The sequence below is a fragment of the Penicillium arizonense genome (assembly GCF_001773325.1).
Source record: "Penicillium arizonense strain CBS 141311 chromosome Unknown PENARI_contig001, whole genome shotgun sequence".
In the NCBI taxonomy this organism is placed as follows: domain Eukaryota; kingdom Fungi; phylum Ascomycota; class Eurotiomycetes; order Eurotiales; family Aspergillaceae; genus Penicillium; species Penicillium arizonense.
Window position 1 is genome coordinate 449,443 of NW_019173278.1, and position 20,208 is coordinate 469,650.

The 20,208-nt window shown below is 47.6% G+C and overlaps 5 protein-coding genes across 5 annotated transcripts in view; 4 read left to right on the top strand and 1 right to left on the bottom strand.

Moving 5' to 3' along the window:
* Positions 1–581: 581 nt before the first annotated feature.
* Positions 582–2,855, top strand: PENARI_c001G05159 (alkaline phosphatase D family protein; the record flags this gene model as incomplete). The annotated part of the gene is made up of 8 exons (XM_022626528.1): positions 582–1,043; positions 1,100–1,259; positions 1,315–1,384; positions 1,434–1,466; positions 1,520–1,674; positions 1,731–1,869; positions 1,919–2,175; positions 2,236–2,855. 8 exons carry the CDS (start codon positions 582–584, stop codon positions 2,853–2,855), a joined length of 1,896 nt encoding a protein of 631 aa, XP_022493525.1.
* Positions 2,856–4,855: 2,000 nt separating this feature from the next.
* Positions 4,856–8,528, bottom strand: PENARI_c001G05366 (NACHT and WD repeat domain-containing protein; the record flags this gene model as incomplete). Its single annotated transcript, XM_022626549.1, has 4 exons — positions 4,856–4,860; positions 4,937–6,779; positions 6,827–8,243; positions 8,461–8,528. The coding sequence occupies 4 exons, from the start codon at positions 8,526–8,528 to the stop codon at positions 4,856–4,858; spliced, it is 3,333 nt and encodes a 1,110-aa protein (XP_022493546.1).
* Positions 8,529–9,371: 843 nt separating this feature from the next.
* Positions 9,372–10,005, top strand: PENARI_c001G10614 (uncharacterized protein; the record flags this gene model as incomplete). The annotated part of the gene is made up of 3 exons (XM_022626962.1): positions 9,372–9,389; positions 9,438–9,490; positions 9,546–10,005. The coding sequence occupies 3 exons, from the start codon at positions 9,372–9,374 to the stop codon at positions 10,003–10,005; spliced, it is 531 nt and encodes a 176-aa protein (XP_022493949.1).
* Positions 10,006–16,378: 6,373 nt separating this feature from the next.
* On the top strand, positions 16,379–17,974 carry PENARI_c001G00826 (uncharacterized protein; the record flags this gene model as incomplete). Its single annotated transcript, XM_022626188.1, has 4 exons — positions 16,379–16,404; positions 16,838–16,947; positions 17,040–17,354; positions 17,409–17,974. The coding sequence occupies 4 exons, from the start codon at positions 16,379–16,381 to the stop codon at positions 17,972–17,974; spliced, it is 1,017 nt and encodes a 338-aa protein (XP_022493226.1).
* A 587-nt stretch (positions 17,975–18,561) lies between these two features.
* PENARI_c001G00107 (tetratricopeptide repeat protein) overlaps positions 18,562–20,208 on the top strand; it is a gene marked incomplete at both ends in the record, with an annotated part of 4,142 nt that continues 2,495 nt past the window's right edge. Inside the window, 6 exons of the mRNA XM_022626121.1 lie at positions 18,562–18,620; positions 18,689–19,045; positions 19,598–19,707; positions 19,765–19,839; positions 19,911–19,979; positions 20,041–20,184. Coding sequence (XP_022493748.1) covers positions 18,562–18,620; positions 18,689–19,045; positions 19,598–19,707; positions 19,765–19,839; positions 19,911–19,979; positions 20,041–20,184 — 814 coding nt within the window. The remainder of the gene's footprint in view (positions 18,621–18,688; positions 19,046–19,597; positions 19,708–19,764; positions 19,840–19,910; positions 19,980–20,040; positions 20,185–20,208) is intronic.

A 20,208-nucleotide genomic window follows, 5' to 3' on the forward strand; every position in this document is an offset into this window, starting at 1 on the left:
GCATTTCCGGCACCGTACTAGGTACCTAGGTACCTAACAGCTTCTCACAAACAGTCAATCGGATAAAATGGTGTAAAATTGCCATGACCAATGCTTGGCCTTTGGATAGTCTGTCCTAGGTCAGTTAATTACTAATACAATCAAAATTACAGGGATATATGTGGGCTTAAAGTTGAAAGATCTTGGCTGGCTAAAGGTGACAATATCAGGGCACTTGGCACTACATCCAATCCGCCAGTGATAAACCTTGTAGTTCCACGTGGCTCACCACGTTCCTGAACCATAGTGCCGAGAACTGGTTTTTTTCTGTACATAGTAATTCATGTTCCTGCCGATCCTGTCGAGCTGTAAGGTCATGTCGCTGTTGATCCTTCCAATTCGCTGATAATAACAGACGCCAGATTAAATGTTGGATGCCACGAAATTATCGGCTGTGACTCCTCTCAAAATGGAAACCACCACGATTTTCTTTATTATATATGAGCCAGTCAAGCGCCTGTTGGATTATGGTCACCTAAATAACCCTAACATTCGTTTGGCTTCTCAGTTTCTTACCCTCCAGTTGACTTGTTTCTGTCGAAATGAAGCTCTCCTGGTCTCTCGTGCTGTCATCTGCAGCCACGGCCACTGCGAGCTATTCAGGCAATCTGAATTACCGCAGTCCGTCTGAGAACCATCCAGGACTGGGTGTCTCGATTCACCGAGTTGCGAAGCGCGGGGTCCCAGGATCGTCTTTTGACCCATCCAAGTTGCACTTCACCCATGGCGTTGCTTCTGGAGATCCCTATGCAGACTCGGTAATTCTGTGGACTCGCTGCTCGCCGAGTTTTGATGATGTTCATTCGAATAGCTCTACGCATGGTCTTGTTCCGTTGTACAACCCAGTCCCGATATACTCAAGGAATGAAGACGCAGAGGAGCAGGCGGCCGTGTCGAATGCTCCTATTTGCTTGGAGTACAAGGTGTCTGAAGATGAGAGCTTCAAGCACATTGCATCGGAAGGTACTGCATATACGAGTTCCGACATTGACTATACTGTTAAGGTAAGCAAGCTGTTTATGGATCGGAAACTTGGGAAACTCGCTCATTGAATTACCAGGTCGAAGCATCCAAGTTGAAGCCATTCACCACTTATTTTTATCAGTTCCAAGTCTGCAATTCGGACAACAGGAGCCCGGTTGGAAGAACCAAGACGGCTCCTAATTCGAAGGAGGAGGTTGACCAGGTCAACTTGGCCGTTTACTCTTGCGCCAACTTCCGTATGTCTCCGTGTCGACCTGTGTGTGAATGTGTGTGAACTGACAGAATATACAGCATTTGGTTTCTTCAATGCCTACGGACACTCTGTACGCAAGGATTCCGTGGACTATGTCCTCCATCTCGGGTAAGTGGCGTTTGATATTTGCATAAGAGCTCAAACTGATTGTATACAGTGATTACCTCTACGAATACAAGAACGGTGACTAGTAAGTAGAATCAACTCGAGAATGTCGACCACATCAGCTAAGCTTCGCTTTAGTGGCTGGGGTAACAGCATGGGACGCATCCCTCAACCGGACCGAACCATCTTCACTCTCTATGACTACCGCAAGCGCATTGCCACCTACAGAACCGACTTGGATCTGCTTGCCAGCCATCAGAAGTTTGCTTGGATTCCTGTCTGGGATGACCACGGTATGGCCCTACTGCATTCACAAAAGGAAGACGTGTTTGGGTTCTAAATGCAGCAGAGGTGGCCGATAACACCTACCGGGATGGCGCATCGGAGCTCAGGAACGACGAAAAATCATTTATTCAGGACGGAGGTGTCTCCGTTGACCAGCGTAAGATGAACGCCGTCCGTGCTTACTTCGAATGGATGCCCATCAGGTGAGCCGTCTGTGAATAATGTCAAGTTGTTCGTATTAATCGAGTTTAGACAAGTCGAGATGGACGATAACCTTCGCATCTGGAGAAACTTCAAGCTTGGAAAATTGGTGGACCTGATCATGCTGGACACCAGACAATACGACCGCTCCATTACGGATACCTACGATAACACTAATTATATCAACGAGATCAAAGATGACGCCGGTCGGAGTTTGATGGGAAGCCGTCAGGAGGCCTGGTTGCAGCGTAACCTGATTGAGTCAGCCAACCGTGGTGCTCACTGGCGCATCCTCGGCAGTCAAATCGGTATGCTTTTCTTTATTTAAAAGCTTGGAATGTTACCTTAATCTAACAGGATCATTGCAGTATTCTCTCACTTGAACATGACAGTCAAGAATGGGCCCGAACAACCACTGAACCTGGATGCTTGGGATGGCTATATGGCGAGTAAGAACAGGACCTTGCAGACTCTCTACGAGAACAACATTGACAACAACATTGTGATCGCGGGAGATACCCACGTCAACTGGGTCAGCGATCTGACCTGGCTCGACCACAGCCCATACGACTCCAGCAGCGGGGCCGGCGCCATCGGTGTGGAATTCGCCGGAGCGGCCGTCAGCTCTCCCTCCTCATTTGGAGAGAACACCACTATTTCTGCGGCAAACGATATCTCCAAGCGAATTGTCACTGACAGTGAGTCGTTGCATTGGTCTGAGGGATACTACCGCGGATACTTTGAACTCCATATCACCCCAGAACAAGTTAGAGCTCATTTCTTCGGCATGCCTACCACCAAGGAGCGTAATGCTGGGGAGATCTCCCTGGCTAACTTCACTGTTAAGAGCGGCGACAATCATTTGGAACGGAACTCGGACAATGTGACTGGTGATGGAGTCGTGGCGAACGGATTCCTCAAGAATGGGGAGGTCGTGCAGACTGACATGGTCCACGATACTGAGACTGGTCGTTACTATGTCAGCTAGTATGGCAATGTTGTTTGAATGGGATGGTGGAGAGGGATGATTGTAACAGCACTAACTTGATAAAATGTCCGCTAAGAAAACTAGATAAAAATCAATCGTTAGCCTCTCTAGAATATTCGGAAACAAAGCTTGATTTTGAAGATGATAACCTAAAGAGCAAGCAACAATATGCAAAAAGATAAAGATAGAAGTCTCGGGTATTCACATTTTCCCAATCCTAATCCTAGCCATGCATTGGCCGTACGGTGTATTGGCAAATCGTATGACAATATGCATAAAACCAGATGCAATTGTCTCTAAACCTTTCCGAAATGTTCTATATCCACCAGCCACGTGCGTGACAGTCAGTGGCTGTGTTTTCTGTCGGAAATGCTTCGTACCTAAACAACAAAACAAACATGGTGGGCCTCCAATTTCTGGGCTTGACATTTTCCACAATTTGGTTGCCTAAGCCACATCGTGGCTTAGCCTGCAGTAACTAGCGTGATTGTCAATGTGTAGAATAGTGGCGTTTAGGGAATTTAGGTGAATAGGCTGAAGGGGCTGAAAAGTAGGGCGGCACGAGGGAGTTTCCGAACAAATCAAAAAAAAAAAAACCAAGTGAAAAAAACATACAACAGCATGTCTAAGGTGGTGGTCGCCTAGCGCCCACGGTTCGGGCATGGGCGGCTCGCCGCTCTATTCAGCCTGTACAGCAAAAGGTACATTTCCCCATTCTAATAGAAAAAGCTGTAAGTAACCTTTTTTCCCCTCTGCTTTCATCTCTCTAGCCTCGCTTTATCACGAGCAAGTGGTTAAATGAGTGTGTGTTCTAAAAAGTAGCAAGATGCTCAGCTATATAACCCCTGAATGCCCCAACAGTAATACCAGAAGTTGATCCTGGATATAGCAAGCAAATAGAATAAAATATCTGCTAAAGTGCTCACATCTAAATATAATAATAATTTAGGAATTCATAATATTTCTTTATACTTCGAAGTTTAATATAGAAGAGAAGTAATTAGTAGTTCTATAGGAATTCTTCTCTCGTAGTGAGGTTAAAGCTATAAAGGAAGAAAGGAAGATTACACCTAATCCAGAGACCACTCCCCTGCTACGTATATTAGGGAAGAAGAGGAAGATCATAGATGACGATGGATTTGAGAGCTACTAGTATATAATAAAGTTAAGAATTTAAAAGCATTTTATTAATATCACTAGTTTTCATTCATTCAAGAGTATATATGAAGCTCTCCGCAACCATATCTCACTTCACAATCGGTATATAAGACTACGGGACGTGGAAAATATGGCTTCCTGTGGGCCCACCGATCTCGGCCGTAGCCAAATAATAGACAGATAGCTACGGACTCTTGACAGGCTTGCTTCCGTGGTTATGGAAAGCTTACTCTAGTCCGTCTGAATGATCATCGAAAAGAAGGTCAACTCTGACTCAGTGTAAACAATTGCAATGCATGATAAGCAGACTACCAAGTAATTAGGTACATAATCATACATACAGGCTTCTTTCGGTTAACTGGACACGGAATTATAGACAAGTTGAACGATTTGACCTTTGACTCTCTCAAGATTCTAAGAACTTCTTTTTCTTTTCCCATGCAAGGAGGTCTCCACAGACCTGAAATTAAGGCAAATTACCTTCCCCGAGGTGTATCCAAGAAGAACCATGTCTTCATTGATCAATTTCGCTGAGGGCTCGGCATAGTCTTGTGGCAGGAGGATAAGTTTGCGATCGTTCTTGGTGATCCAAGAACCTTTCATGTGATATGTTGAATGTCCCTCGACAATGCTTTGATCTGAACATATCGGAATCTCCGATCCAGCGACCTGGAGAATATTCAGGCCATACCGGAATAAGAGGCGAGCAGTTTTTGCGTCACACGTTTGTTGACATTGTCCGGTCTCCAAGTTCCAGAGCTGCATTGTATTCCGAGCTCGTGATATAAGGGTCTTTCCAGCTAATGCGAAGGACAGTCCCTGGGGGATACCACAGTGCATCTTTAGCCTGTGAAGGCATGTCCCATCATTCGTACTCCACACGTGCACCTCGTTCCATATGAAACTCATGGCACATATCTCACCATCCGAAGACAGGATGACTAACCTAGGACATAAATTCCATGTCTGGCGACAATGGCCAGTAGAAAGATTCCAGACACGAATATACTTGCCAACTCCACCTTCCTCAATAGATCCTACTGTGCTTTTATCCTGAGAGATAACCACATTCTGCACAGAAGGATAGCCGACGTAAGGATTCGCTGGTTCTCGCAAAATGCGCCCTTCGGATACATTTTGGATGATTTGAGAACAATGAAAGTTGTTCAGATCCCAAATTCGCAGCGTGTCGTCCGCCGAAGCTGAAACTAGAACTTTGCAGTCGTGTGATATCCTGGCTGCAGTCACTCTGGCAGAATGACCTTCGAGTGACTTAATATAGTTTCCATTCAATGGATTCCATAGAATCAGCTTGTGGGTCTGAGTATGATCCAGTAACCCACTTGCTAATAGCCGTCCATCGGGGGAAAATATATAAGGATAATCAGGTATGGCGTTTGATATTTTCCCTAATTGCGCAATGTGCCGGCCATTTTTGGTGTCCCAAAGATTGGCAGGGGAACAAGTGGCAGTTGATAGGGCCACGTTCATTTTGGGTGAGAGATCGATATATTCCATGTCACAAGACGCAAACTCGAAATTTTCTTGTCCCTCGTCCTGTTCCGAACTTAGGTCCCAGAGCCATAGGGAGTCGTCCGCGTGAATCGATAACATTGAATCGCTTTCTTGGCTCCAAAAAATACTCCTGACACCATTGCGTCCCACTAATATTTGCGTGCACTCAGCTGTGGCTGTGTTCCAAATGCGTAGTAGACCATCCTCTTGTCCTGTTGCTAAGACCTCTTCATTTGGCGAAAAGGCCATTGCGTGCACATCATTTTCTTGACCGGATAAAATGCGGCAGAAGATAGAGCTATCATCCAAACGGTAGAGAAGCACGTCAAGATTATCATACATCGCGCACCATCTACCATTTAGCGAAAAGACCATATCGCAGGTATCATCCCCGTATCTCTTTTGGAATTCACAGTTGTTGTTGACCAGGTTCCAGAGCGATAATTTCTGGTCACCGTTATCTTCAATGCATGCCAACCTAGTGCCACCATCTGTAAAAGCCATATTTATGATGAATCCATCGAGCTGAAATTTCTGCATGGCCTCTCCAGAAGCACAATTCCAAAGAATTATGCATCCCTCTGAGGATGAAGATGCCAGCACTTTTCCATCAAATGAGAATAGAAGATTGTGCACCGAATCGGTGTGACCCTTGAGAACATCAATAAATTTGTCATCAGAGGAACTCCAAATTCGCACTGTGCTGTCGTGAGATGCAGAAGCCAACAGGGTATCATCAGGAGAAAATATCACAGTTGTGACTGAATCCGTATGACCTTCGAAGCAATGGATGCTTTGCCCTGAAATTGGTTCCCAAAGTCGCACGGTGTGGTCGCAAGAAGACGTAGCCAATGTCTTTCCGTTTTTAGAGAAGATACAAGAAGTGATTTTCCTCCTATGTCCCTCGAGCTTTTTGAGGCATCTTCCTGTGCTGAGGTTCCACACTAAAATGTAATTTTGCATTGCTATAGCAACCATAGCTCCCCCCGGCATAAATGCAACCACGTCGACTGGGACGGGAAACTTGAATGTGTATAGCAAGGGGCTCCAATCATTTTGTATCATAGGCAGGTGTAGTGCCACTTGAAGAGCAGATTCTCGAAATTGCTCACGAACGCAACTGTTCTTTGGAGCAAACATAATGGCGCTCAGGTATATTTGGGGAGGAGCTTGGCTGACAACAGGTTGGCTGTATTGCATGAATCGTTTTGCATCTTGGAGCAATTTTCGGAGAAGAGGTGACTGTTCGATCTTTATTATCGTTAGAAGAATTCCTTTGGGGCTTATTGTATGCTTACCGAGGTAGCAGACGTCAACAAATCTAAAGTGGCGATGCCTTCCGCCATCCGTTCCATCCAAGCAAGGGCCTCGAACCAACGCAGCAAATGGGTTTTAATGAAGCGATGAGTAAAGTCATTGTCCAGAATGTTTGTTTTGCTCTTCATTAAATGCTGCACCCAGAATGAACATGCGTATTGTATCTCAGAGGGCAGGTGCTGTTCTAGATCATTCGGGTCGAGATCACGTAAAAGAGCCCCTGGATCTCTCAGGTCACAAACGTCATCTTTCCCAAAAAATCCTGACATCAAATCAATGGACCGTTGGAAAATTGCCATGTGAGCATGGCATTCATCCACTCTGAAGCTTTGGTCTTTGCATCGCTCGGCAGTAAGCAAAAACTCCCGGAAAGAAGGATGATGTAAGCGAATAGGACGAAGACGGTCTTCAGGGATATCGAGGATTGGTTCAAAAAGGGCAAGAGTGTCAGATAGATTTTCTTTTGTCACAGATTGATCAATAAGCCGAGCCAATGGATCAAGAGCTAAGGGGCCGAAGAGCACAACCAGAGTTCCAAGCACAATTTGGATGTCTTGGCACATAATCTCCCTGTGATGACTCTCCAGACTAGAGTCGATTGACTGTTGAAGCACAAAGAGATAGAGACTGTTCAGATGTTCCTCTGGCGGAACATCTGCTGGACAGGTCTCAAGCATCTCTGTCAAGCGTAAGAAAGCAATTCTTCTATGCGTCTTGAGAAAACGAGAAGCTGTATCCGCCCAGATGAATACCCCTGAGGCTTTTCCCACGAGTTTCTCGATCTTTTCATTGCCAAAATTGAATTCTGACAGTCTGTCATGCAGGAACAACGAGATGTCATGGGATACTTCAGAATCAGGCACATCATGCAAGGCAAAATTCACAAAATTTGGGCCTGCATGCTGGATTCCTTTGCGAATAATACTCTGAGATTGACTTGTTATCAAAAAACGCAACTTGATTTGGCCCACAGTTTGGGCCTGTGTCAAAATTTGGATGAGAGCCGCAATGCTGCCCTCGCCTTCACACTCATTTAATGCGTCAATAATAATAATGAGCGGGGACCGAGGCGAGTTTAGACATAATAGTGGATTAATAAACAGCTCTTTCCACTCGTCGCTGAGTAGGCGGTACCTGCTTCCCTTGTCCTTGAGAATCAAATCCTGAAGTTGTTGCTGAAATTCCAGATCTTTGTCTGCCAGTTGTGATACCACGGTGCTAACAAATCTGTTGGCCTTACTTGTCTCGTCGTCATTTCTGGCAAAGAAAAAGCTTGCCATCCAATAACCTTCGTCGTATAACTGGCGAGCAATTGTGCGTGCAATTGTTGATTTTCCAGTGCCGGCTAAGCCATGAAGCCAAAAGACATGAGCTCCATCATCTCCATCTATCCAGTTCCTAATCCGTGTGAGTACACTTAGTCGTGTATCAGGAAGACAGATTGCATGATTGTCTTTCCCCGATGAATTAAACGCAGCGTCTGCGGCAATACGCAATTTTTGGTTGCAGCTTCCTGATGAATGATTGAGTATAGATCATAGAAACAAAAAATTCGGTGGTTTATATATTTCACTCACCAAAATAATAGCTATTCGTTGTATTGCTACCAACAAACCCTTGGCCCGTGATGGCAATGTTGGAGAAGTTCTGAGTATTCGATGAGTCAATTTTTGGAGCAGCCATTGGTGAAATAACTCGCTCGATCATACGAGGCTTGTAAGAAGCTGAAAGATCGATCGAGATTGGGTGAAAGCAAGACCTCACCACAAGGTGACAAAAAGAAAGAGCATAACATTGGAAACTGCGGGAGGGGCCACTATAGCTTGGACAAATACCGGTGGTAGTGAACGCTCCCCCCCCCNCCCCACTTTTAACGGAGGTAACCTGGTGGCCTCTTTTAAGCAAATATGCGACCCAGGTCTATGCTCATCAAATGAAAATGCGTTTCAAAGATCATTGGCGCAAGGCACAAGGAACTAAGCCAAATTAGTCAACACTGTTGATGCTAGAACGCCTTACGAGCTAGTTAGTCATACGCAAACGACAACACAGCCACTTCGGAGTGGGGTCCAAAATCAAGCTGAGATTCCATTATTTGGAATAGAATCTGGAGTGCTTATATTGAGCCGTATTTCCATACCCACTAGAAGAATGTGGTAAATTTCGATATTCCCTCCTGTCTGCTGTTGATTGTCTAGGTCGCTAAGCATCATGGCAGACCTATTCAGCATCGCAACTGGCACGATTGGCATCGCAGCAGTCGCAGTACAGAGCATAGCTGCACTCTGGAGAGAAATCACGGCAATTAATGATGCGCCAAAAGTGCTCTTGGATCTTGAAAACGATTTATGCGCTGTGGAACGTGTGCTTTCAACATTACAACTGGAATCTAATGCATCCCTTTTGGGGGAATTGACGCCAGAGGTTCAAAATGGCGTGAAATTGGCAATATCAAACTGTCAAAAGGCATGCGATAAGTTCCAAATACTTTTGGGAAGATGGAAAAAACATTCGACCTCAAACACGATGCACTGGTGGGACCGTGTACGTGTTGTGCTGTTTGGGGAGGCACACATACAAATTTTGAGGCAGCAACTATTCCAAAGCCAGGAGACTTTGCTTGCAGCTATCACCACCGCAAATTTGTAGGTATATCAGGTGCTTTTGTCTCTGAAGACCTCGCTTATATTTTCATTGTAGGTTTATTACAATTGGTTCATCGAGAGTCACAGCTGAAACCAAGGATACAATCGAGAGCCATGAACAAAACTTGGTCCAAGCAATTACCAACCTCAACGTGGTTATAGACCAAATCCATCAGCAGCAGCAAAGCTTGCCTGTAGCCCTGCTTGGAGGCCTACCTGTACAGGCAATTGCACGGGAAGAGCTTATAAGTGAGCTTGACAATGGGGTTGCTGTGTTGACATCATCTGGGAAGACTTTCGAGGGGCTCCTTTCCGCTACGACTCAGTTGAAATCCCAACAGAGGTTTGGCGGCATTCAGGTCACCGATGATAGCCGAGCTCTACTAGGCATTATGAACCCTTCTGCGGGGAGTTCTCAAATAACCCAAACCATGACTAACATTTCGATTGTCCGGGGTGGGCGTGGAATTATCGGTGTGGCGAACAACCTGGATATCAACAAGTTCTTTGATTGATGGCTTTCCACAGCCCCAGGGATTTAATAGAGTGCTTGATGTTGATATGCATTGTTAAATTACATACTTCATATATCGAAATCTCCGCTGCTGAGGATGATGACAGACATATGGCAGACCTTGTATTCGAGAAGCACCCCGTTGGCCCAGTTGAAATCATTCCATTGAGGGCTGTGTGCAGATGCTAAGAGACTGGCCACCACTATTTTACACCTGAATATCCTGCACGCCCCGGAAGCGCTAACGTGGCCTCCCCCTCCCATGATTTAGCATCCATCCTATTGAACAGTTCGCCTTGGACTTTTACAAATCGCGATTTATTTGATGCCGTTGAGGTAAAGATTACCTTTTAGTAAGTCTTCCTTCTGTCTCCCATATCAATCAAGATATCTTATCAGAGGGCCGAGCGAAGCGTGGTAATTAGCCTGTAGAGAGTGGCTTAAAGCTGCGACGATCTGCATTATGCCGCTTCACACCATGGTAAGTTGGCCTGAACTCGGCAAGGAGATGTCTGCAATATCTGCAGTGTTTGGAGTGTTTGGGCCAACTTGGTTAATGCAGTTTGAAAGATCTAGTAGGCAATAGAAGCCTTATAAAAATTTGATTGGAAGATAGATAATTGGATGGTGGCTCGTCACATTCTATTTATAACTGACGTATCCGTTTCGAGAAGTAGCCTGTTGTTATCAAAACAACCTGCCTGTGAGAAAAAATCAGTATGGGAGGGGAAGGACACGTCAGCGGTTCAGGGGCGTACAGGATATTCAGGGCATTCAGGCGAAGGGGCTGAAAGTGACTGGGTAGGGCGGCAAGGGGACAACAATCCAGATAAAAATAACAAAACTGAAAACAAAAACATACAACAGTAAGGATTCGCTAGTGGTCACCCACCTAACTACTAACTTACCGGCGTGTGGCTTAAGTACGGCTGAGCGGACGGGAAGCCCTGTTCTCCACACCCTGTGGTCGTATGTACTAGAGTTAGTAGTAAATAGATATATATCCTTTGATTAGGATAGCCAGTCTAGTATCGCCGTATCGCCCACTTGACTATAGGGTGAGGGCCGCTTTATGGTCGCGCGACCGGCGGTGAGAAGGGTGAGTGCGCTATAGACAGGGGAGAAGCAGGGTGAGAGCGGGTGAGAATCACCCTTCATCGCGCGACGACCGCACTGGCCCGAGACATTCAGATTTGAACATACTTGGGTATTTATGATGGAGACCCAAGGTAATCAGCCAATTTAATCCTCTCAAAATGGCTGCACTTGTAAGATTATTAATTGATCCATCTAGGTATAATACAAGACTCTTTATCAATGCAGAATAGGTCATAGGAGATTGTTGTGAAGAAGCTGGAGTCACGGTCTGGGACACATTCCTGCAGGCCGAAACGAAGCCAAATGTGGGACATAATTTCAACGCTTCAGCCCGCGGGCATGTACATGAAGTACAAATCGGTACCTAGGTACTTACCTAGGTAGCGACCCGGGTTCTTAGGTATCTATGCACCTAATTTGTAAAGGATAATACACGACTTGGCTGGGGCGTATGAGGCTGTCCTGTGTTACTGAGATACAAACTCGACCGTTCGCCTTCCTACAAAATAACAGTCTCTTATGGCTGCCTGACAGCAACTTACTTGGCCCTGATCGATCCAGGACAGAACTCCACCATCAATCAGACGGTGACACACAGCCCAGACCTGCTCGTTGGGACCCTCTGTTGGTGTTCGACTGGCTGTGGTTGTGTGGTTAGCTGGTAGATTGTCAGGATGGGGCTACAGCACATACCATGGGCAGAAAATTCCCATGACTGGCCTTTTCTTTCTTCAATATCATCTGAAATAGCCTGTGCAGCACTCGAGGCCCCGAATCTCCCCCCTTTCGCACATCACCAATTCATCAAGTGGGAGTTGAAACTTCGTCGCAGCAAGAGAAGTTGAGGGGTATCGGGATCATCAATGCAGGAAGACGATAATCGCTGGTGAGTGGTAGTTGTACTTGAGCGTGGCTCATACCTCATCTGTGCCTTTGCTAGAGTGCGAAAGTGGAACGTCCCAAATAGTAATGAACGACTGCCGGTCGCGAGGAATAACTTGCAGGGGGCGGCTGTCAGGTTGGTGGCGTGTGACGGTCCCTCGTGGACCCAGTATAGAGGATGGAGGAGCTTGTCGAATCGAAGTACTCTGTACTCCGCACCTTACTTGCCAAGCTAGTAAGTGGGTAAAAAATCGATGAGATACTTTTCGAAGAAGTCCGGCGTACTACTACTATGTCCTATCCAATACGGAAAATCCCTTTTTCATGACCCCCCGATCGTACAGGATCTGATGCATCGGCGTCAATCTCCTGGTATAGAGCATCAGCCTCGTTGGTGCGAAGTTGCCTTCTGAGACACCCCGCAAGATTTGTCTTCGCGGCTGAAATCTGTGCGAGCGAAAGACCCTCCGGTTCAGCGAGGACTCTCTTCAGAAAGGCCTCTGCCTCCTGCAGCCGACCCTGTTTGGTCAGAAATCCCCCAATGTTGATGGCAACGGTGTTTCTGTACTCGACATCGCGTGCCCTGCAACCAAGTACCTGCTGTTCCCGGAGCCAACTAACCAATTCTTCGACGATAGTGGTGGCCAACTGCGGGAGACCAAACTGCTGCATCATGATGGCATAGTTCATTTTCGAGCAAGGATGTTCGGGGGTGAGCTCGCGCATTTGGGGCGGGCTGAGCGATCCGATTTCAGAAAAGAGTCTGGCGACAGCATTCATATCTGCCTCGGCGAGGTGCGCATTCACCATCCCCTGCAGGCAACGGAGGGTCCTTGGGTCATGTAAGCCAGCACGTCTTTGACTCAGTTGATAAGCCTTCTTGGCGAATATTATGCCACTTTGGACATCGCCATCGCCTGCGCGGTGCCTTCCAAGTCGATCAATAGCCAAGATAGCTTCCCACCCTGTCCCAAGGCCATCCATTTTGGCATTTGCCAGCTCGACGATGAGTTTGTTGTCGGGGTTGGCCCCCATCGAGCAACATATTAGCACTATGTGACTCTCGCCTATGAGTTTCGGAATCTTTGTATCGAGGAGGGTATCGGCTTCCAGATTTCTTCCCTGCTCAAGGAGGAAGAAGGCAAGGCCGAGGACGGTGTCCAGTGGGGTGGAACAATCCCAACGTAGAGTCTGCAGCTCCTGTCTCACCTCCTGATATATGGTAGCGGCCTCGCTGTGAAGGTTGTAGCGCTTAAACTTCCGCATCTGCTGCAGGCGTCCAAGAGTCCGATTTCGACGAGCCTGCGAATCGGACAGACACCGAGTTTTCTGGAGGAGATCCGCAAATGGAGCACCACCGGAAAGGGCCAGTAATCGACCGTGGACGTCCTGAAGGGTGAGGATCTGACCCTCATCAATTGTATGTCCAAAAATATAGAATGGAAGCCGCTCAAACTCCGGCGACTGGGTAAATCGCGTCCACCGACGGATGACCTCAAGGCACCGACGGAATAGTTCTTCGGCCGTATCGAATAGTTGGGAGTCTATATGCAGATGCGCCAGGCAATTGAGGATCATGATCACTTCCGCATAGTCCGAAGGAAATGTCTTGCTAATAGTCTGCAAGACCAACTTGCGGCACTGAGCCAGGCATGATGCGACGTCCCTTGCGCCAGAGAGAGGTTGTGCTTTCTGGAGCCACTTCTCCAGCTCGACATCATAACATTGTGCCACCGCTAGACAAGGATTGCATTGCGCAAGACAGGTGAACAATTTCTGGAAAGATATGGAGCTCATGAACTTGGTCAAATAGGATATCACCTCTGCGGTTGGGGGAGTACGAGTCATGAGCCAAATCCATCTTGATCTGGCAATTCTCGCTAGTCCCGGTTTCGCAGAATCATCCAGGAATTGTCGTTGAATTTGTGCTTCGAATGTGGGTGTGGCCATATACTGCAGGAGGTCAACCGCTGCGTCTCTGTGTGCTTGTTTAAGTGACAAAACCGGTGAAAGGCGTGAGGAGTCGCTACTGGACAGGCGCAGATCTGTAGTGCCAGAAATAATGTACTGCCTCACAGAGGGGGCCGCAAACCGCACATGGCCCTCACTATCTGGCCCACTGACTAGGCCTTGGAGACATCCATGGAGAATATCTTGAGAGGGGGTTCCAGAATAAGGGTACAGGGTTAGTAGTTCGTCCAATTCTTGGATTGTAAGCGGGGAAGGTAAAGCTATCATCCATTGGAGGATTTTTATAGCACAGTTTCGTAACAAGGGAGTCTCGCTATAAAGTTTCCCCATGGCTGTCGAAAGCAAACCATCCATATCCTGCGGAAGGGCAGAACATAACGCTTCTTGGTATATCTTGGCCGCTACCGTGATGTAACAATGGCTGCCCATTGCATTCTTAACAAGGAGGTCAATGCCGAGTACATTGGAGGATGGGTCTGCTCTGGCTGATTGACTGTCCTGTAGTGCAGCGGTTGCGTAGGACTTGATATCTTTGCAGATGATTGACCAAGGCATTTCTATTACCGTCCATCGAACTTTCGACGTTGACGGCGGATTCTGGTCCGGATGCTGGCTACTCATGGCCAGGAACTTCATATTATCTTGCGGACCGGAGGATAATTCCAGAATTCCTTTTACCAGCGTCGACTGGTCAGAAGGATCCAAGCTATTCACTCCGTCAAGAATGCAGTGAGTGTATTTGAAACCGGTTAGAAGGGAGTGGAGCGCTATCCAAAGACTGTCCAGTGGGACACCCTCAATCAGTGGAATATGGAGCAGTGGAACCCGTGCGCAAAGCTCTGGACGCTGCGTATAGAGCTGAGAAATCACATTCCGTAGAAAGGATGCAATTGATCTATGTCCCTCCGTCGGATCACTGAACGAGAAAAAGATAACAGCTGCATTGTTTCCTGATTGGGCGTTGTTGTCGAGACAGCTTTGGACAATGCGAGCAGCACATGCTGACTTGCCGCAACCGGATGGCCCTTGGATCCACAGATGACGGAGCTCACGAGATGGGTTTAGCCACTGTAGGTAAGCTGGATTATTCGAAACCCATAAGTCTAGGTAAGACCCCCTCCCCACCCTGGCCTTACTGATAAATGCCGTATCATCCGTAGGGCTCAGGTAGCGAATGTGGCTCTTCAACGTATCCCCTTGCTGGGGAAGAGTTAAATTTGGATCGTCTACCGGGTGAATATTAGGGCCAGTCCCTTGGAATCCAACCTCGTGGAATTTGCCGGTTTGTGTGGAGGTGAACGCTATAACATTCAAAACCGGCATTAACGTGAGCCCTTGACTTAGCGGGAGGGAAGAAACGTACGAGCCTTCAGATCTGACCCACTGACAAAGCTCACAGCTACGATTTCGCCATCATGCCGGGCCCTGTGTGCTTTCCTGGGAGGGGTAGTTACTTTTGGTGGATCAAGTTCATATGGACGAGTTGCTTCATGTGAGGCCTGGCCCTGAGAAAGCAACGCCATTTCGATTCTGTGTTCTGTTTGCATATCCCAATGCCAGTCATAGTGAACCAGCAATTCGTGCCTTCCAGAACAGGTGAGGCGAGATATCAGAGGCATATCCAATAACAGCCAGAACTCAGGAGACTCACCTCGTATTAAAGACTTTCCCACAGTGTTCACACGGCACGGGCTCGTTTACATCTAGATGGCGTCTATCTAAGCCGTCAATTCAAGATTGGGGGTGCTGTTCGGACTTACGGGTTTTGCTGTGTAGGTCACAGTCATCCTCCGATGCATATGCCAGGTCACATTTACTGCATCTAAAGAGCCAGTGGTAGGGTTGATGCTCATCCCAGATGCGCACATATCGCTCTTCGATACGATACCCGCTGGGCTGGTAACTATCCTTCCGTCTCAATTTCAACTTCCAATAAGAAAGATTAAGAAACAGGACCGTTACCTGTCGATAATGAGAACCCAGCATAAGATATTGGTTCCGGCACAGTCCGAAGAACGTTCATGGTCTCGAAGGAGCTGCCTATGGATTCCAGCTGTTTAGGACAGTCGGAGAATTCACGAGACCGTGTGTACAAACCTATCTGCAAAGGTCGATTGACAAAATCGACATGGATACCTATCGAGTCCGGCAGGGGGCCCCTCAATAGTAGGAGACGGCGTCGATTGACTCTGATACCCCAGCAGAGTTCCATTGGCAGCCGGTGTCTCCGTACAACGAGCAGGAGCCCGGCGGTATACCGCACCATAACTCCTGCCGGGGAATACCCTTTTTTGAATATCCGCATGATGCTGGAGATGTTGTTTGATCTCCTCCCTGCGACCAACTGGTCAGTCAATCTGGTAAGCTCTGCAGCAAGTGGATGGGATTGTGGAAGTTTACTGCTGCTCAAAGCTCTCCCCACAATGCTTGCACTCCATCATGAAGTTGAGTATGAGCTGTTCTGCTGCAACGCAACAAACAATTGACGTCCTCGGGCATCAGTCGGTTTGGATGGAGTTTGCGGGGAGAGGAAAGATGGCAAAGAGCCGCAGAATGGGGAAGCCTGGCGAACTAAGCCACAGTGCGCTAAGATATGCAAGGTTTTATAAAACGGTTACCACGTAGACGATCAGCTGAAGCAGGGAAAAGGGGCCGACCTCACATGTTTTACACCCCCACCTGGGCTGGAAACATAAGGAATATAACCGTGTGAAGCCTGTGGATTTATCCTCGCAATTATTTATTAGACGACCGGCCTATTCATCACTGCACACAGATATGCACTGCATTCACTGCTCCCGAGAGTTTTCCAATCAGTCAGTTGTCAGACAGTGCATGACAGGCAAATATATCGACGAATTGTAAACTGACAGGATCTTCAGATCACAATTGATCGCCCACTATGATGAGCACGCGGCGATTCAGCGTCGACTTCAGCACACGCGAGTATATGGGGCCCGCTACGAGAGAAAGAGCCACATAATCTCGCCAGGTAAGATTCAACCACCCGCTCCCGGGGGCATCATGCCGTATCATTGTCTGCGGAGGAGCAGGTCCAGGTTATTCGCTAATTTATCTAACCAGGCGGTGCTGAAACCGACCCAGAACAGGCCTCATCTACTGATCTTGGCAATGATTCATTCCCCATGCAGGAGCAAGGGACGGGCAAGAAAACACAACAGCTCTCCGACATCAGCCAGTTCATGAACCAGGAAAATGGCCTGCTTGTATTTCGCCGTTTTTCCGAGCTGAGTATCCAGAACCTCGTCCACATGCAGACCGAGATTGCGGAATTGGAACATCGCGTAAAAGAACAAAGTGATTCAGCGGGCACAATCCCGTGGGGCAGTCCCCGAAATCAGCTCATGTATACCCTTTCAGAGAAGCTTGAAAAATACCGTGAGTTTTCTATCATCATCTGGATGCTGTGGTTCTGGACTAACTGCCGTGCAGACAAAGCCCTGTTGATCCAGTCACAGCTGCGCAAGCTGAAACGCCCGCAAGATGAGTTTATCCAAATTCTCAGCGACTGGGCAGCAGACTCTCAGCTTCTCAATGAGGCAGATGGCGCATTTTTAGCCGATCAGCCTGAAATCCGAAGGGACTTGGTGGCGCTGGACTCCGGCGCGGAACGGAAGGGTTGGGCGTATCGGGTAGTGGAAAGAGTGGTCTGGAGGCTGCTTGTGAAGGTAAGCTTGCCATTTGGAAATGACCTAAAGAGGATAGATGATCTCATGTCCGCCTCTCTGCAGGACAAAAAGCGCAGTGGGACGACCGTATACGACCACGGAGGCACTCTATACACGTACAATGACGAGGCCATCGCGACGGTCGTCCGTGTGGTGCTGACCATCTTGACCGCCGCGCTTCTCATTATCCCAATCATTGTCTTGTACTTTTTCAGGACGGGGGCAAACGCCCTTACAGTGGTGACGGTATGCACTGTCGCCGTGGCGGTTCTGATTGCATTGTCAACGGATTGTCGGAATCACGAAATCCTGATGGCAGCCGCAGCGTAAGTACCGGCCTAACAACTGGACCGAGGGATCTACATCTCCTAACCATGCAATAACCCTTTAGATATGCTGCCGTCATGATAGTCTACGTAGAGCACTGAAACAAGGCATATTATTAGGGGCGTTTCCATGTCATCTAGTCACAAAAGAGAGTGGACAGCGGTGATTTTCGGGGCAAGGACAAGAATGTTAAGGAATAATAATATGTACAACGATGTCACACAGGGAGGCAGTGCAATCACGTCCATTAAGAACCAATGAGAGAGCCTTGCCCAGCCGCGAGCATACCATAGTAAGTTTGATCAGGTCAGTCAGAGCTGACAATCCCCGCACCGCAACGCTGATCCTCGTATTCTCAAGCCAATTATCTGGGGGAGGGGAAGTGGAAAGGAGTCATTTTTCAATGCTTCAGCCTGGCTTCATTGAGGCTCAAAATTCTTATCCTGTCATATCCCGTAGTGTTCTGTCGCCGGACATAAATTGTATTAGAGATATTCGCCTCAGTCCATCTCAGTTGGTGTCGTCCGGGGAAATGACTTCGTAAAACAATACTGTCTGCTTCGGGTTATCCTTGACAACGTTGGAAAAGAATGGACGCGGTGATGAGCGCTCAGCAGTGCAAGCACTGCGAGAAGATATTCTTCAACCGGTGAGTGGGCTGCGCATGTTTCTGCCAGTGCTCCTTGGTCATTATTAGGTTTAACATCGTCCACCTAGCTCGCTCTGGCAAGAGCATTATGACTGGCATACTACCATCCAGCTCCAGTTAGGCCGTTCAGCTCGGCGTCAGCCAGTCAACCAGTCTGAGTCGGGGTCAGACACGATCGACCAGATCAACACTTTAGTCTCCCGCCTGCAACTCCAGAGCGATGATATAGGCAGGAAAGGCCGTCCCGAGTCCTTAATGGAGGACGAAGGGAAGGAATCGAATCTACTTCCCACCCAGGCCCAAATGGAACAGTATCTGCAAAAAGCAATTGCGGACTTCCCCCCGTACGAAGGTGGAGGGATTGAGAAAGTCGTTTCAGAACCGACAATCAAGTGTCCAGACTGCGATATCTGCTTCTATACCCAGTACGTCTATTCCCGAACCACAGCTGGGTGGCTCTATGTCGTGCTATGTGTAGGACATGCTATCTTTCTGGTTTCACAATATGACTAAAATTTCCATACCCTCTATAGAGAACAACGTGAGGAGCATTACCTTTCAAAATACTGCCGGGGGAGCGAGATCACTGTCTATATCATGACGATCGACAGGCAAGTCCTTTCCTAAACATGCGCATCCGGGTGCAATGATCTGATCATCGATTTGCATTCTACAGCTCAGCTATTGGAGGGTACCGGGTATACAAAAAAAGTATTCCCTTTGAAAGCAAAACGGCACATTTCAAATGCAGAAAGTGTTACAGTGCCTTTACCACGGATGCTGAAAGAAAAGAGCATGAGACCAGCCGTATGGTTCACCATCTAGATCGTTTTGTAATATCCTTCACTGAGATCCTGGTCAGATCCGATCGAACAAGCCAAATGCTCCCACTGCCAAAAAATACTCCAAAGCCAGTGAGTCCCCTCCCTTTCACACTGTTGGGTTTATCTTATTATGAAGCTAATACCGTCCTGTAGGTACGAGCTTGAGGAACATTATTTGTGGCATGATGACATACACCTCCGACACCACATCGAGCGCAGGGTCGAACGAATGAAGGAGCAACGAGGTGGATCCCAAGCGTGGAGTATGGCCTTCCTCCACTATCACCACTCTTAAGGTTGCTAACTCCTGGCTGGGATAGATGACACAGGGGCATATATCAGTGACTCAGTGACGGAGCCCCCCCAGCGTGTTCAAAACCCCTGGAATAGGAAAGGTACTGGCTATTTGCCCCAGGACCCGAATATCTCATGCACATGTTGGGTTCACTGTTGACCTTACTATCAGGTGGCTTCCCGCAATACGATGGGGACGTTGTGGCGATCAGTTTTCTCAGCGAAGAAGATCTGGAGATGCGTGAGCTTTGTGTACCTGAAATAGTCATGAGAAGGGGCAAGAGGTACTAACTTACGGACAGGATATGCGCCAGATGGCGTGTTGAAAGACTTATCGAAGGACACCACCCATCTCCGTTTATCAAGCGGCGTCAGCAACAAGATTGACGACTCCGCGACACAGAAGAAACGCTCACTCAGGAAGTCACTTAAAAACATGCTCGGTGGTAAAAGCAAAGCGCCCCCCCCCC